The 16,176-nt window shown below is 43.2% G+C and overlaps 1 protein-coding gene and 1 pseudogene across 1 annotated transcript; both read right to left on the bottom strand.

Moving 5' to 3' along the window:
* Positions 1-1,949: 1,949 nt before the first annotated feature.
* LOC124697426 lies at positions 1,950-4,636 on the bottom strand (annotated as a pseudogene).
* Positions 4,637-6,440: 1,804 nt separating this feature from the next.
* LOC124700532 (deoxyhypusine synthase-like) lies at positions 6,441-9,229 on the bottom strand. Its single transcript, XM_047232643.1, has 7 exons — positions 8,996-9,229; positions 8,696-8,863; positions 8,170-8,388; positions 7,565-7,648; positions 7,248-7,353; positions 6,946-7,181; positions 6,441-6,518 (listed from the first exon to the last, which is right to left on the bottom strand). The coding sequence occupies exons 1-7, from the start codon at positions 9,227-9,229 to the stop codon at positions 6,441-6,443; spliced, it is 1,125 nt and encodes a 374-aa protein (XP_047088599.1).
* Between the last annotated feature and the right edge of the window lie 6,947 nt (positions 9,230-16,176).

Genomic DNA, 16,176 nt, shown 5'->3' with positions numbered 1-16,176 from the left:
ACATGTTGGCAGATTTGGGAAGCTAGAAATGATGCCAGAAATGGGCGTGTTTGTCTCCAGCCGGCTCGTCTGACCTCTAACATTTTGGTCTATGTTGACAGCATTGTCAAGTTCTGCTACAAGTCGTCGCCGTCCAAAAGGTGTGTGTCTCCTTCTGTTCCTACCTGGAGTCCGCCACCGGTCGGCACCGTTTGTGTGAACGTGGATGTTGCTGTGTTCAAGGCGGAGAATCTGGACGGCTGGGGCGCTGTGATCCGAGACCACCTGGGCAGCGTCTTGCTCGCCGGCCATGGTACAGCGCGTGGCGGGGCAAGCCCGGAGATCGCGGAAGCTTTCGCGATGCGGCAGGCGCTGGAGATCGCGCGTGAGGGCGGATTCCGGAGGATCGTCCTGGCGTCTGATTGTCAATCTCGTGTCCGGAAGGTTCAGGCCACGGCTCTGGATCGATCGCCGGTGGGTTCTCTGGTTGCCGATATCAGGAAGATGGCCTCCCTTTTTAGTGCCTGTACCTTTACTTATGTGAATCGTGTGTGTAATGTTGGGGCTCATAATCTTGCTCGAGCTAAGGAGCCGTCTGTTTGTAAGCTGTACCTCGCTGAGATCCCAGACTTTGTTAGGGATGGACTTGCCTTTGATATTCAGTAATCAATAAAGTGTAGTGATTATCAAAAAAAAACTATAATTATTTCCCTACTGTCTTTTTACATGAGCACAGTGGAGAAGCTGTCTGCTCTAAGAGCAAGGGTTGAATAAGTGGTCACCCAGAAGCCAAGGCAAAGGGCTTGGGCGACATGTCATGGTGTTCCGCTTGGCTGCTACATGGTACATATACAAGTAGTTTGGATATCAGTAAGCTTTTGCTATGTTCCTTTCCAAGGGTCGTGGCAGGCAATCCATACCCTGCCAATCAGCCACACCGACAAGATGAAGCACCGCAACCTCCGGTCCCAGCCTTGGTGCAGACACCATGGAGTGCTCGACCAGGCGACAGCTATGGCCTATGGGCCACGGAGGCATCAGATAATAGTTGTACGGGTAGCGGACGACACAAAGGCATCGGCTCTTGGCTCTATCGCAGATGGTGGTGCTCCGATAAATGTTTGGATTCGTTGTTTTTTATTTAGTGATGTACAAAAACTTCACATATTTGTCTTTCACGTTTTAGATTTAGTTGCTAAAATATTTTTTCTTGATTGGCGTTGTATGAGATGAATTTTTTTTCTCGAACGCACGCCGAAGCCTGTGTCTTTGTATATTAGAAGAAAATTCGTCAAGAAGATGGGAGCATACAAGAATGTAGCAAGGCTACCAAAAGAAAATAAGCGAAGAAGATACAAAAAAGGAGAAGAAGAGAGAAACTGAAACTGAAGCTATAAAAGGCCGACTTTGCCGGCCAGCTCTCAGTCACTATGCGAGGTTTCGAGTGCAAGGGCAGCTAACGCAACGCCTTTATACCAGCAAGCAACCAAAGTTTTTTTTTTTTTTTTTTGAGATTTCCTCAACTTAGTACAGCTGTAGTATCTGAACTTATGCACTAACACACTCCACACGCACACCACACGCACACACACCCCTCTAGTGCACAAGCTAGATAGCACACGTACTAAACCGCGAGCCTAGTCAACTCCAGGGTTAAACCCTGTGGCAGTGGGAAGCACTGCAATACCTCTAACCGAACCGCGGGAGGAAACTAACATTTTTTATTCTGGGGCAGAGCCCCCGATGAGACACCCGGAAAATCGCTCCCTCTGGGAGTCGATCCCGGGCGGGCTGTGTGGCCACCGCCAACCACAGCCACCGAGCTACACGCAACCAAAGTTTAGCCTCCTCAAGGATTGAGAGCACAAGGTATGAAATGAATTTTTAACAATTTATTTATCCATAGATCGAATCACTATGAGCTGTCTATCTATGACAGGCAATGAGCCCCAGGTTGATGCTCTACACCATTATTGCATGAATTGATGGAAATTACCATGTACAATATCAATAATAAGACCAGGATTGCAAACTGCGTGAGAAAACAACATGTCTCCAAGTGATACATCAGTGAATGCTGGGCAGGATACAGGAATATTGGTCTAGTCAATTTAACTGTGTCAGCACTATGCGACTTGAGACTATGCACAAAAACTCTTGAAAGTAAGAATTTCACCCCAACAGTAAAGTGAACACACACAATAAGGGTAACGGCCTGGTAGGCAGTCACTGAATCATGTTTACATCTGCTAAACTATATCCCACTTCAGATAATATTAAAGAATGGTTCAAGCATGGCTACTATTTCTGGGTAAAATCTACGACTAAATGCTGAAAGTAATTTTTAGGGTGAAATGACGCCAATAACAGACTAAAAGCCCACAAAATTCTCAAGTAGATCAATTCATTTTTTTTCTAAGGAAGAAACACTAGTTTACTAAGTGCTTATCCAACAAAGTTATTTACAAACTTCTTAAATATGATCGGCATTTGCACACTTCTGTGGAATTTTTTTATAATTTGTAAGAAAGCAAAGGTTTAGCCAAAAACATGTTACCTTGTATGCCCAATGAAGGTAGGAGCTTTCATCATTTATTTCTTTGCCACGACAAGTAATCACTTTTGATGGTGTCCAGACTCCAGACATTTTGAAGGTAACAAGAAATTGATGAAGATAACAAAAATATAAAAAAAAATCGGTTGGCACTGAAGCTATTACAGTGAATTCACGCATTACAAAGTGCAACGTTCTCACTTAGATTTCAGCAATTTGTGCATAAACTTATATAGCATGATACACACATTACACTTCGAAATATCCTGTAGCCCCGATATTCCATAACATGTACTCCCTCCGTACCGTCTTAATCGACGCAAAGTGGTGCTTACCCGAGCATATGCGTACGTGATGGCTAGCGTCGATTAAATAGGAACCGAGGTAGTACTCATTTCTGGAAATTTATGAAGCGACCCAAAGGGCGACGGTAACTAATACATCTGAAAGAAAGAAACTCATGGAGGCAATTTACTAAAATAGAGTTCAACTAGTCAGGTAGAATTTCAACTTTTTAGTATCTTTATTTTAACATGTGAAAAAATATTGTTACAAGTACTTTTAATCAAAATTAGTTCCATTCTTTTAACAAAAATCCTTCCAGGCTTGCTGCTTATTTTCCGTTTCAGAAAAATAACTGGGTTCCATTGAACGAGGTTCAAGAGATTGTAAGAGAAACATATCAAGATTATATCACTAGTTTATATAAACCCAAGATATAATTGATCTACTTGTATTCATGCATCTTATGTAATTACATTTACAGCCAAATATGCATCAGCAGCTTCTGTGTGCACCATAATGGGCCCATGACACACGCAAGGAAACGTAGCACAATCCACATTATTTGCGGAATTCAGTTGACAGCGATACATGGAACTAAAATTCAAATAAGTTTTTAAGAGAAAATTCAAACAGGTTGTTACCAACCAGTAGGCATGATTACGCCAATAGATTGCTCTTGTAGCATCTTGTCGAAGAGTGGGATGATCCAGTTATCAAACTTGCAATAGTTATCATTGGGCACCAACCGACTTCCTATCCGATTAAGTCCTTTTGAACGCAGCAGTGCCCCAGGTAAAGAAAATTTGCCTCAGTTCGTTGGTGCGAGGCATTATATGAGGTCTTCCTCTATACCCCCAGCAGTCGCAACAATGACATCAACCTCAAGAACACATTCTTGTGGGAAAATAATGGGTAAGGAAATTAGTATCAATGGCTATGTACTTAGTGAAGTTAGTGAACTGGAAAATAATGTCTCTATACGACTAGGCATACTTCTACTAGATAGATTCTTATAAAGATATACACGATACAAAGTTGGAGTATTTACCATGTGATGTTGAACTAAAAACCGGACTACATTGCATATGCCAGAAGACACAAGGTTCGAAGTGAAACCCAGAAATATCTTGCACTTGACAGATTCTCTGTATATCGGGTCAAGTTCAGCCTCATCACAATCCTTAGTTGGCTTCTCATGAGAAAACCTCCAATCTAACTTCATTGCAGCCAAACACAAGGAAGGAAGAGTTAGTAAAGATGTAACAAGTGTAGCAAAATCAGCAGAAATTTCGGAAAAAGAGTATGTTTCTGAAGCATGCCAGGTGATGATAGTTGACACAGTTCCCTTCATGTAGATTTCTCCCAGCTTGTTTTGTGCACATACTTTGACTCGAAGTTCAACATTTTGGGGGAAAACAGAGCACTCATCAGCTTCATCTCGCAACTAATCCAACTACCCACGCGCAGAAGAAATATACCGGATGAAATTATCTACTTCACCTCGGCTTGCAAGCTAAATGTCCACTTACAAACTACGACTAATCCCACGCTCAAACGGATATCTATCGCGACTGAGGTTCGCGGGTGGCGCACCGCACGTACCATCTGATTGACGACGTCGGTGGCGTCGCCAAGGTAGGACGCCACGGACCCCGTGGAGGCGAGCGACCCGAGCAGCCCGTCAAGGCCGAGGCCGGCGCCGGCGATCATCGTGAACCGCGACTCGTCCAGGGACTCAGACGGCTTCAGCACGATGGCTCGCACGCCCTCCAGCGGGTCCGCGCTTCTCCCTCCGCCGCTGCTTCCCTCGCCGGCCATCTCCGGCGAATCCCCGGAGCCCGAACCGCCGCCGCCGCGCAGTGAAACAAGCTTGGCTTTCCCGAATCAGGTTCCGCGCGGCGGCTGTCCCCCCGGTCTGTTCTCTTTCTCCTTTATTACTTTGCTTAGGTGGATATTCTCTTGGGCTTTTTCGGGCTAAACATTTTGAGCTGCTGACGGCCCAACTAATCTAATCAATTACTCCCTCCGTTCAGAATTATGAGGCTGGCATATGTCCCCAAGTTGTAAATTTAGGCAACATAATAGAAAGAATACATTTTAAAATATAGTGTATATCATTATAAAGTTTAGATGTTCTACTTTCTAATGATATGATTTTTATTTTGTAAAATTCATGTTATGTTGGTCAAATTGATGATCTATATATGCATGTGGGCCTTATAATCCCGAACAAAGGTAGTACGAGTAACAAACTTTTTTTTAGCGGGAAACTGCTGCTTGAGGAGATTGGGGTAGGGGGAGGTCAAGAACACATCGGTCGGAGCTTGTGCTGGCGTGCACGAGCTCGGGGGGGGGGGGGAGAAAGGGACAACTTCGAGGGGCGACATGAGGAGGAGGAGGATAACAGCGGAGTGGAGTTGGGGGGTGCCATCGGCCAGCGGGGTGGAGATGGTGGCGGTAGCGCTAGGGTTCCTCGAGACCTGTGCGCGTGTCGGGGAGGAAGGAGTCAGGGTTGTGTCGTTGCACATCGTGGTGCAAGGAAACGACATGGAGAGCCCAGCACGTTCTCTGGCTCTTGGCCTATTTCTCCCCACCGTCTTCGATGCCCAGATATTTTCTCCTCCGCCTCAAATACACCGATGCCGCAGCAGTTCCACCCACGCAGATAGAAGAAATACAGACTTAGGAAAACGTAGTATTGCCATGTCGTCATGTTCATTCTAATTTTACAGGATTTCATATGCATCAAAATTTATGTAATGTCATTGTAGGAAAATCAAAGGACTCTGAGAAAGAGATTTAAGTGGATGTTAGTTTTTCTTAAATTTAGCGCAAATGACTCTTTAGGAAAAAATTCTATGGGATTTAATCACAAAAATCAAAACAACCAACGTGGAAAAAAAATGCCCTACGGATTTGAATCCTCCAATTATTCTATGCAAATCCTTTCAGTCAAAGGGACCCTTATTATGTATGCCGACACTCTGTTGTATAGTTAAGGATTTTTGAGAAATGATCCATCCAAACATCTTCATATTGTCGACTCAATGGTGTGCGATAACTTTCCCATACAAGAAAAAACCATTTGTACAGAAACTGGAGAACAAGCACAAATGCACGGTGTTTTGAGGCTTGCGCGGACATGAGGATCCGGCTCAGTGTCCACAGATCACAAGTTTTCCTATTATTAAAAGAGAAACTGAAAATTCAATGCAATGTTATTTTTATCCTCGCCATATATGCTTATATAATAAAGTTAAAATTTCTCAAGGCAGATGAAGATCAGCGATCCATGTGCCGGAACCTTAATTTCTCTTTTTTTTTTCTTCTTTTCTCCTTGTTTTGCTCCCTTTTTCTGTTGGGTTTCATATCTAACCTACCATATTACTTGGTTAAAAGGCTTTAATGTTATTGTTGTTGTTGATGATGAAAAATGTATAATGGCACAAATGCAACATGACACTCCATAGTCCATACATAGTCTCACTTGAGCATACAAATGGAACCTCCAGGTACAATGAAAGTTGAAATCACTAAGAACCAGATGAGTGGTTTGAAAGCATAGATGCATAAATAACAATTCAATCAAGGTCCTTTTTTCGCCATCAGGAATTCAAATGATTCAATTTGCGCCATGAAACCTACGTGCAAATGTTGCGGCAACGAGTAAGGGGAAAGCGATCGTCGCATCACAATGGACCTACATTTCAAAAAGCTAAAACGTTAGATTGCTGTAATAATAATCCAATAGGATATGTTGACATCATTACACAACAATATTCTTTTTTTACGGAACCTCGTCAGAGAGCGGGGAGTTCCCGCATTGCATTATAAGAAGAGGGGAAATGATCTAGTCAATAAGGAAAACCGGACCCGAAGACCATACACAACAATATCCTACAATGCTGAACGTGTGCGTAGAAAAACCATAAATGAAGATGCTTAGAAATCAGACGCCAGGTCAAGACATGGATACATATATTTTTTACAAACCAGTTGCAATAAAAATTGGCATGTGTTTCAGGATCTATAAACACATGGAACTTTTTAGTAACTAGAGTCTAACAGTATGCAAACCACAAAACTGAAAAGGCATCTGAAACCAGTGATGGTGTGTATACATATACCTTTACAGGTTTGGCTGAACCATTGATCTTTCCCCATGAAACAGCTTCATCCGGATGTGCTCCTGAGTCACTGCCATCAAACTCTTGAGCTGTGTTGATGTAGACTGCATAATCTGCACCATTGCGGAGCATATTTGCATTGCATATATGATGCTTTGGAAGGCCTCCACCAAGAATTATAGCCCCTGTCTTCCTTGGGGTTGCATTAATTGCTTCACCATTCATCAGCCTTACATCTGCAGGAAACTTTCAAGCATTTGAAATTGCAACGAAAGCAAAAGAGCAGGTACAGTGGAACTTACCTTGCACAATGTCAATAATAAGACCAGGATTGCGAACTGCATGGCAAAACAACATATCTCCGATTGATCCATCAGTCAATGCTGGGCAGTATACAGGAATATTGTTCTGGTCAATTTTAACTAGTCAGCACAGTATAATTTTTAATCTTGCACAGCCTAAAATCTAAACAAAAACATGCGTATTCATTCATTTTCCTCATCAAACCTACTTTATCTCATTTCTTAACCAAATTATTTATATAGACACGCATGTAGACTTTTTGATACTTTGCGAAGAACATATATGTTTAGTCAAAAGTCAAAACTCAGCATGTCACCTTGTGTGCCCAGTATAGGTAGGAGCTTTCGTCATTTATTTCTTTGCCGAGGCGAGCAATCACCTTTGATGGTGTCCAAACATTCTGCAGATAGTAAGATATATTCATGAAGATTACAAAAACATAGAGACTGTCGACAATGAAGCTATAGATTGGAGAACTGTTTGCATTGACTAGAGAATGTCTTCCAACAAAATTGTATATTTTATAATACTTAAAAATATTTTAGCTGGAAATTTGCTTCTGTGCAATGGAGGTTTTGCTTCAAAAAAAATAGTATTTTCCATAATATTGATAAATATTTGACTTAATTGTTTCCAAATATTTCAGTTAATTGAAACATGTTTCTAATTTATGCATCAGAATCTTCCATGTGCACATAATCAAGCACATAAAGTAGGGTACCCAAATAATGGGAGATCTGCTCGTCGATTTCTATTAATGAAACTGTCGCAGTTTATACAGGAACATCAGTGAGAAATAAGTGAAAAGGAAAACGTCAGCTCATGCTATCTATATGAAACAGTATAAACATTTTAATTATATAAAAAAACTTTTATTATTCAAACATGCTGATGCGAATCTCAGCCAAGTGGAATTAATACCTTGGTAGATTGTTCCAGGTGCATCTGATCAAGGAGTGGCATGATCCATTTTTCAAACTTGCAATAGTTATCATTGGGCATCAACAGATTTCCTATCCGGTTCAGTCCTTTTGAGCGCAGCATTGTTCCGGGTAGAGAAAAATCACCTCGGTACGTCGGTGCAAGGCATTTTATGAGATCTTCCTCTATTCCACCGGCAGTCGTAACAATAACATCCACCTGAAGAACATGATTTTGTTCAAATTAACTATCAACGGATTTGTACACGAGTAAGCAATGGCTATGTTGGTTGACACTTGGATGCTTATACTTTATGTTCCGTTATTCTTATAGGTATATGATAGTAACCTGAGCAAACATCTCTAGCTAGGCGATTTGTCGTACTTGTTTTTTCGATAAAGAGAATATATATATTAATAGATTTGTCGTACTTGTACTAACAGATTTTAAATTAGCAGGACATATATGTGAACTTCGTATGTTTTCAGGTTTGCACACATAAGTGGTGCAAACTTGGAGTATTTACCATGTGATGCTGAACTAGAAACCGGATGACATCCCGTATGCCAGAAGACACAAGGTTTGAAGTGAAACCAAGAAATATCTTGCACTTGACAGATTCTTTGTGTTTGGGGTCAAGCTCAGCTTCATCACAGTCCTCACTTGGCTTCTCGTGAGACAACCTCCAATCCAACTTCAATGCACGTTGCACAAAGCGCCAGTAAAATGTAAGGAGAGTTAGTAAAAGGAAGAATAGATACCGGCTACTACTGATCTGATCACATGCTCAAAAGGCAAACTGTGGTGAAATGCGGGTGGTGTGTACCATCTGGTTGACGATGTCTATGGCGTCGCCGAGATGAGACGCCTGGAATCCAGTGGAGGCGAGCGAGCCGAGCAGCCCGGCTAGGCCGAGGCCGGCGTCGTTGAAGTTGGCGCCGGCGATCCTCGTGGACAGCGAGTCGTCGAGGGGATCGGACGGCTTAAACAGGATGGCGCGCACGCCCTCCAGTGCGTCCGTATTGCGCTCTCCACCGTCGCCGCCTCCATCGCCGGCCATCTTCTCCGAGCCCGAGCAGCTGCTTCGCGCGCGAGAAACAATCTAGCCGCTTCACCCTTTCCACCGAGAAAATACAGTAGTAGCTAACCAGGTTCTGCGCGCGCGGCTGTGTGCTTCCGGCCGATCGTCTCCTTCCTTTTAACCTTGCGAGACGCTGCGCTCGGATGCCAGGAATGCTTACACGTACGTGCTCCATATCCAGAAACACAAAAACGCTAGTGCCGGAAGCTAGGCACGTCGCGGTCACGCGTGTTTCGTGTGAGGACGTCGGTGGGCACCGGGTCGTTGTTGCATGCATGTTGCTGCACGCTGCAATGTCGGTCTCATACAAATATAGAGATAAGCGCGATCCCGCCAGAATCTCTCTTATTGTTCATTTTATCATTTTTTAAATTTTAATTTAAAATTTTGTCTCAAATTTGTGATAGAAATGACAAGATACACTATAATTGGGACTTTGCCGGGACCCACTTGACACCTTATGCATAAAATGAGAGATCTGCAAAAGTTGAGTACAACCTAAACAAATATATATAGTGCGTCTACTAAAACCCAAAGTAGTGAGATTTCGATATTCGTTAAGTGATCGACTGTTGTGGTCTAGCTATCAATGATACTGTTCTCTTCCACTAAAAATCTGCCTCAATGATCACATGGTGTGAAACATGAGGTTTGATTCTTGATAGCAGGCCAGGTACCGCTAGGAATTAATGGGCTTCGGATGGATTGCTTCCGATCGGACCAGGCTGTACCCACAAGATGGATCCACTATTTTTCAGTGCGCATTCCTTGATCTGAACCACCCCATCGGAAGCATTCCTTATCAATGGTAGCACTATTTTTTCCGTGTGTATTCCTTAGCGACGGCAACACGTTTTGACAGAGGAAGCATTCCTCTTGATTAACAGATTAACAGAAGCATCATTTTTGTGGTGCTATAGAACATATTCTTGACATCATGGAACATTCTTTCTGTGATAAACACAAATATTTATGCTATGCTCTGCAAGTATTTTGTGCTATGAAAAATCTTTTTGATGCAACAGAAACAAATTTATTTCCTTGCAACAAACATGCGTGCATGTGAAAAAATGAGGCCTTGCAAAAGAAAAGTGTACTTGGGAATCATGTTGAAACAAAATCCATGACCCAAATCATACCAAATAGTATGTCAAAGCATAAAACTTCAAAACCTAAAATTCACAACAGTCTATCTCAAAATTACCTAATATTTTGTGCTATGAAAAATCTTTTTGATGCAACCCAAAAAAATTATTTCCTTGCAACTGAACATGCGTGCATGTGAAAAAATGAGGACTTGCAAATGTGTGATGAGCACAGCAGCAAGTTTTCCCTCAGTAAGAAACTAAGATTTAATTGACCAGTAAGAGAAAGGCGTCACTTCTGAAGATGTTGCTAGCTGACTTGTGGCAGGGCGCACTACCTGCGTCAGCAACAACGTGGAACCTGCACACAACACAACCAAAATACTTTGCCTCAACTTACATCGAGGTTGTCAATCTCACCGGTTTTATTGAACACACATGATTAAACGTATCGAGTGGAAGGAGACGTTTGCACTAATTAAAGAGAACATTGCTTGCAGAATGTAAACAGAACATGATTGCAGTGGATGAATTTATCAGTGTAAAGGAAAGGACCGGGATCCACAGTTCACTAGAGGTGTCTCTCCATAAAGATAAATAACATGCTGGGTGAATAAATTACAGCTGGGCAATTGATAGAATATCGACCATACATGACAAGATGATTACTATGAGATTCATTTGGGCATTACAACATAATACATAGACCGTAATCCAACTGCGACTATGACTAATAATCCACCTTCCAGTTATCATATGAACCCCTTCCAGTATTAAGTTGCAAGCAACAAATTATCGCATTAAGCAATGCGTGTAAAAAAAATAGAATTACCCTTGGATAAAACATTGTTGTTTTCTCCCTAGTATCAATAGCACATCTACAATCTTAAAAGTTATTGTCACTCTTCCAGAAAACTAGAGGCATGAACCTACTATCGAGCATAAATACTCCCTCTTGAAGTCACAAGCATCTACTTGGCCAGAGTATCTACTAGCAACGGAGAGCATGCAAGATCACAAATAACATACGACAAGAATATATAATCGATCTCAACATGGTATTCAATATTCATCGGATCCCAGCAAACACAACATGTAGCATTAAATAAGAATGATCTTAATCATGTAGGGCAACTCACAAGATCTAAACATGAGGCACAAATTGGAGAAGACAACCATCTAGCTACTGCTATGGACCCATAGTCAAGGGATGAACTACTCACGCATGACTTCGGAGGCGGGCATGGCGATGTAGATGCCTCCGGCGATGATTTCCCCCTCCGGCAGGGTGCCGGGAAGAGCTTCAGAACCCTCCCGAGCTAGGGTCTGCAATGGCGGCCGCGACGAAACTTTTCGTGGATGAAGGCTCGGGTGTTTAGGTTTTTCACGAGATCGTTAATAAATAGGCGGAGGGGCGATGTCGGTGGAGGCCAGGGGGCCCACACCACCCTAGGCGCGGGCCAAGACCAGGCCGCGCCTAGGGCTGGTCTGGCCACCCTACTGCCTTTCTTCGACCCCCCCCCTGCTGCGTGTAGTTGACACGTCCGTTGGGAACCCCAAGAGGAAGGTGTGATGCGCACAGCAGTAAGTTTCCCTCAGTAAGAAACCAAGGTTATCGAACCAGTAGGAGTCAAGGAAGCACGTGAAGGTTGTTGGTGGCGGAGTGTAGTGCGGCGCAACACCGGGATTCCGGCGCCAACGTGGAACCCGCACAACACAATCAAAGTACTTTTCCCCAACGTAACAGTGAGGTTGTCAATCTCACCGGCTTGCTGTAAACAAAGGATTAGATGTATAGTGTGGATGATGATGTTTGTTTGCGAAGAACAGTAAAGAACAATTGCAGTAGATTGTATTTAAGATGTAAAGAATTGGACCGGGGTCCACAGTTCACTAGTGGTGTCTCTCCCATAAGATAAACGCATGTTGGGTGAACAAATTACAGTTGGGTGATGCGTGTAGTTGACACGTCCGTTGGGAACCCCAAGAGGAAGGTGTGATGCGCACAGCGGCAAGTTTCCCTCAGTTAGAAACCAAGGTTTAATCGAACCAGTAGGAGTCAAGAAGCACGTTGAAGGTTGATGGCGGCGGGATGTAGTGCGGCGCAACACCGGAGATTCCGGCGCCAACGTGGAACCCGCACAACACAACCAAAGTACTTTGCCCCAACGAAACGAGTGAGGTTGTCAATCTCACCGAGCTTGCTCGTAACAAAGGATTAACCGTATTGTGTGGAAGATGATTGTTTGCAGAGAAAACGAGTAAAACAAGTATTGCGAGCAGATTTGTATTTCAGTATTAAAGAATGGACCGGGGTCCACAGTTCACTAGAGGTGTCTCTCCCATAAGATAAAAGCATGTTGGGTGAACAAATTACAGTCGGGCAATTGACAAATAGAGAGGGCATAACAATGCACATACATGACATGATAAGTATAGTGAGATTTAATTGGGCATTACGACAAAGTACATAGACCGCCATCCAACCGCATCTATGCCTAAAAAGTCCACCTTCGAGGTTATCGTCCGAACCCCCTCCGGTATTAAGTTGCAAAGCAACGGACAATTGCATTAAGTATGGTGCGTAATGTAATCAACAACTACATCCTCGGACATAGCGCCAATGTTTTATCCCTAGTGGCAACGAGCACAACACAACCTTAGAACTTTCCGTCACTCGTCCCGTGTGTCAATGCGGGCATGAACCCACTATCGAGCATAAGTACTCCCTCTTGGAGTTAAAAGTAAAAACTTGGCCGAGCCTCTACTAGAAACGGAGAGCATGCAAGATCATAAACAACACATGTATAATAACTTGATAATTAACATGACATAGTATTCTCTATCCATCGGATCCCGACAAACACAACATATAGAATTACGGATAGATGATCTTGATCATGTTAGGCAGCTCACAAGATCCAACAATGAAGCACAATGAGGAGAAGACAACCATCTAGCTACCGCTATGGACCCATAGTCCGGGGGTGAACTACTCACTCATCACTCCGGAGGCGACCATGGCGGTGTAGAGTCCTCCGGGAGATGAATCCCCTCTCCGGCAGGGTGCCGGAGGCGATCTCCTCGGATCCCCCGAGATGGGATCGGCGGCGACGGCGTCTCGGTAAGGTTTTCCGTATCGTGGCTCTCGGTACCGGGGGTTTCGTCACGGAGGCTTTAAGTAGGCGGAAGGGCAAGTTAAGAGGCGGCACGGGGGCCCACACCATAGGCCGGCGCGGCCGGGGGTGGGGCCGCGCCGCCCTAGGGTTTGGCCACCCCGTGGCCCCTCTTCGTCTCGTCTTCGGACTTCCGGAAGCTTCGTGGAAAAATAGGCCCCCGGGCTTTGATTTCGTCCAATTCCGAGAATATTTCGTTACTAGGATTTCGAAACCAAAAACAGCAGAAAACAGAATCGGCACTTCGGCATCTTGTTAATAGGTTAGTTCCAGAAAATGCACGAATATGACATAAAGTGTGCATAAAACATGTAGGTATCATCAATAATATGGCATAGAACATAAGAAATTATCGATACGTCGGAGACATATCATTGGGCAATTGACAAATAAAGAAGGCATAACAATGCACATACATATATCATGATGAGTACTATGAGATTTAATCAGGGCATTACGACAAAGTACATAGATCGCTATCCAGCATGCATCTATGCCTAAAAAGTCCACCTTCAGGTTATCATCCGAACCCCTTCCAGTATTAAGTTGCAAACAACAGACAATTGCATTAAGTATGGTGCGTAATGTAATCAACACAAATATCCTTAGACAAAGCATCGATGTTTTATCCCTACTGGCAACATCACAACCACAACCTTAGCACTTTACGTCACTCGTCCCGCATTCAATGGAGGCATGAACCCACTATCGAGCATAAATACTCCCTCTTGGAGACACAAGTATCAACTTGGCCGCAGCCTCTACTAGCAACGGAGAGCATGCAAGAACATAAACAACATATATGATAGATTGATAATCAACTTGACATAGTATTCAATATTCATCGGATCCCAACAAACACAACATGTAGGATTACAAATAGATGATCTGGATCATGATAGGCAGCTCACAAGATCTAACATGATAGCACAATGAGGAGAAGACAACCATCTAGCTACTGCTATGGACCCATAGTCCAAGGGTGAACTACTCACACATCGATCCGGAGGCGATCATGGCGATGAAGAGCCCTCCGGGAGATGATTCCCCTCTCCGGCAGGGTGCCGGAGGCGATCTCCTGAATCCCCCGAGATGGGATTGGCGGCGGCGTCTCTGGAAGGTTTTCCGTATCGTGGCTCTCGGTACTGGGGTATTCGCGACGAAGGCTTTAAGTAGACGGAAGGGCGGAGTCGGAGCAGTCACGGGGGCCCCACACGCTAGGGCCGCGCGGGCCCCCCTTAGGCCGCACCGCCCTAGTGTGGCGGTGCCCCGTGGCCCCACTTCGTTTCCCCCTCGGTCTTCTGGAAGCTTCGTGGAAAAATAGGACCCTGGGCGTTGATTTCGTCCAATTCCGAGAATATTTCCTTTGTAGGATTTCTGAAACCAAAAACAGCAGAAAACGACGAATCGGCTCTTCGGCATCTCGTCAATAGGTTAGTGCCGGAAAATGCATAATAATGACATATAATGTGTATAAAACATGTGAGTATCATCAATAAAGTAGCATGGAACATAAGAAATTATAGATACGTTTGGGACGTATCAAGCATCCCCAAGCTTAGTTCCTACTCGCCCTCGAGTAGGTAAACGATAACAAAGATAATTTCTGAAGTGACATGCTATCATAATCTTGATCAATACTATTGTAAAGCATATGAGATGAATGCAGCGATTCGAAGCAATGACAAAGATAATGAGTAAACAAATGAATCATATAGCAAAGACTTTTCATGAATAATACTTTCAAGACAAGCATCAATAAGACTTGCATAAGAGTTACTCATAAAGCAATAAATTCAAAGTAAAGGCATTGAAGCAACACAAAGGAAGATTAAGTTTCAGCGGTTGCTTTCAACTTGTAACATGTATATCTCATGGATAATAGTCAACATAGAGTAATATAACAAGTACAATATGCAAGTATGTAAGAATCAATGCACGGTTCACACAAGTGTTTGCTTCTTGAGGTGGAGAGAGATAGGTGAACTGACTCAACATAAAAGTAAAGAGAATGGTCCTTCAAAGAGGAAAGCATCGATTGCTATATTTGTGCTAGAGCTTTTATTTTGAAAACATGAAACAATTTTGTCAACGGTAGTAATAAAGCATATGAGTTATGTACATTATATCTTACAAGTTGCAAGTCTCATGCATAGTATACTAATAGTGCCCGCACCTTGTCCTAATTAGCTTGGACTAACTGGATCTTTGCAATGCACATGTTTTGACCAAGTGTCACAATGGGGTACCTCCATGCCGCCTCGTACAAAGGTCTAAGGAGAAAGCTCGCATTTGGATTTCTCGCTTTTGATTATTCTCAACTTAGACATCCATACCGGGACAACATGGACAACGAGATAATGGACTCCTCTTTTATGCATAAGCATGTGGCAACAATTATTATTCTCATATGAGATTGAGGATATGTGTCCAAACTGAAACTTCCACCTTGAATCATGGCTTTAGTTAGCGGCCCAAAGTTCTTCTCTAATAATATGCATGCTCCAACCATGAAGGTGGTAGATCTCTCTTGCTTCAGACAAGACGGACATGCATAGCAACTCACATGATATCCAACAAAGAATAGTTGATGGCGTCCCCGAAACATGGTTACCGCTCAACAAGCAACTTAATAAGATATAAAGTGCATAAGTACATATTCAAT

This window comes from Lolium rigidum, chromosome 3 (assembly GCF_022539505.1).
Source record: "Lolium rigidum isolate FL_2022 chromosome 3, APGP_CSIRO_Lrig_0.1, whole genome shotgun sequence".
Lineage (NCBI taxonomy): Eukaryota > Viridiplantae > Streptophyta > Magnoliopsida > Poales > Poaceae > Lolium > Lolium rigidum.
This window is presented reverse-complemented; position numbering and strand designations above follow the sequence as displayed.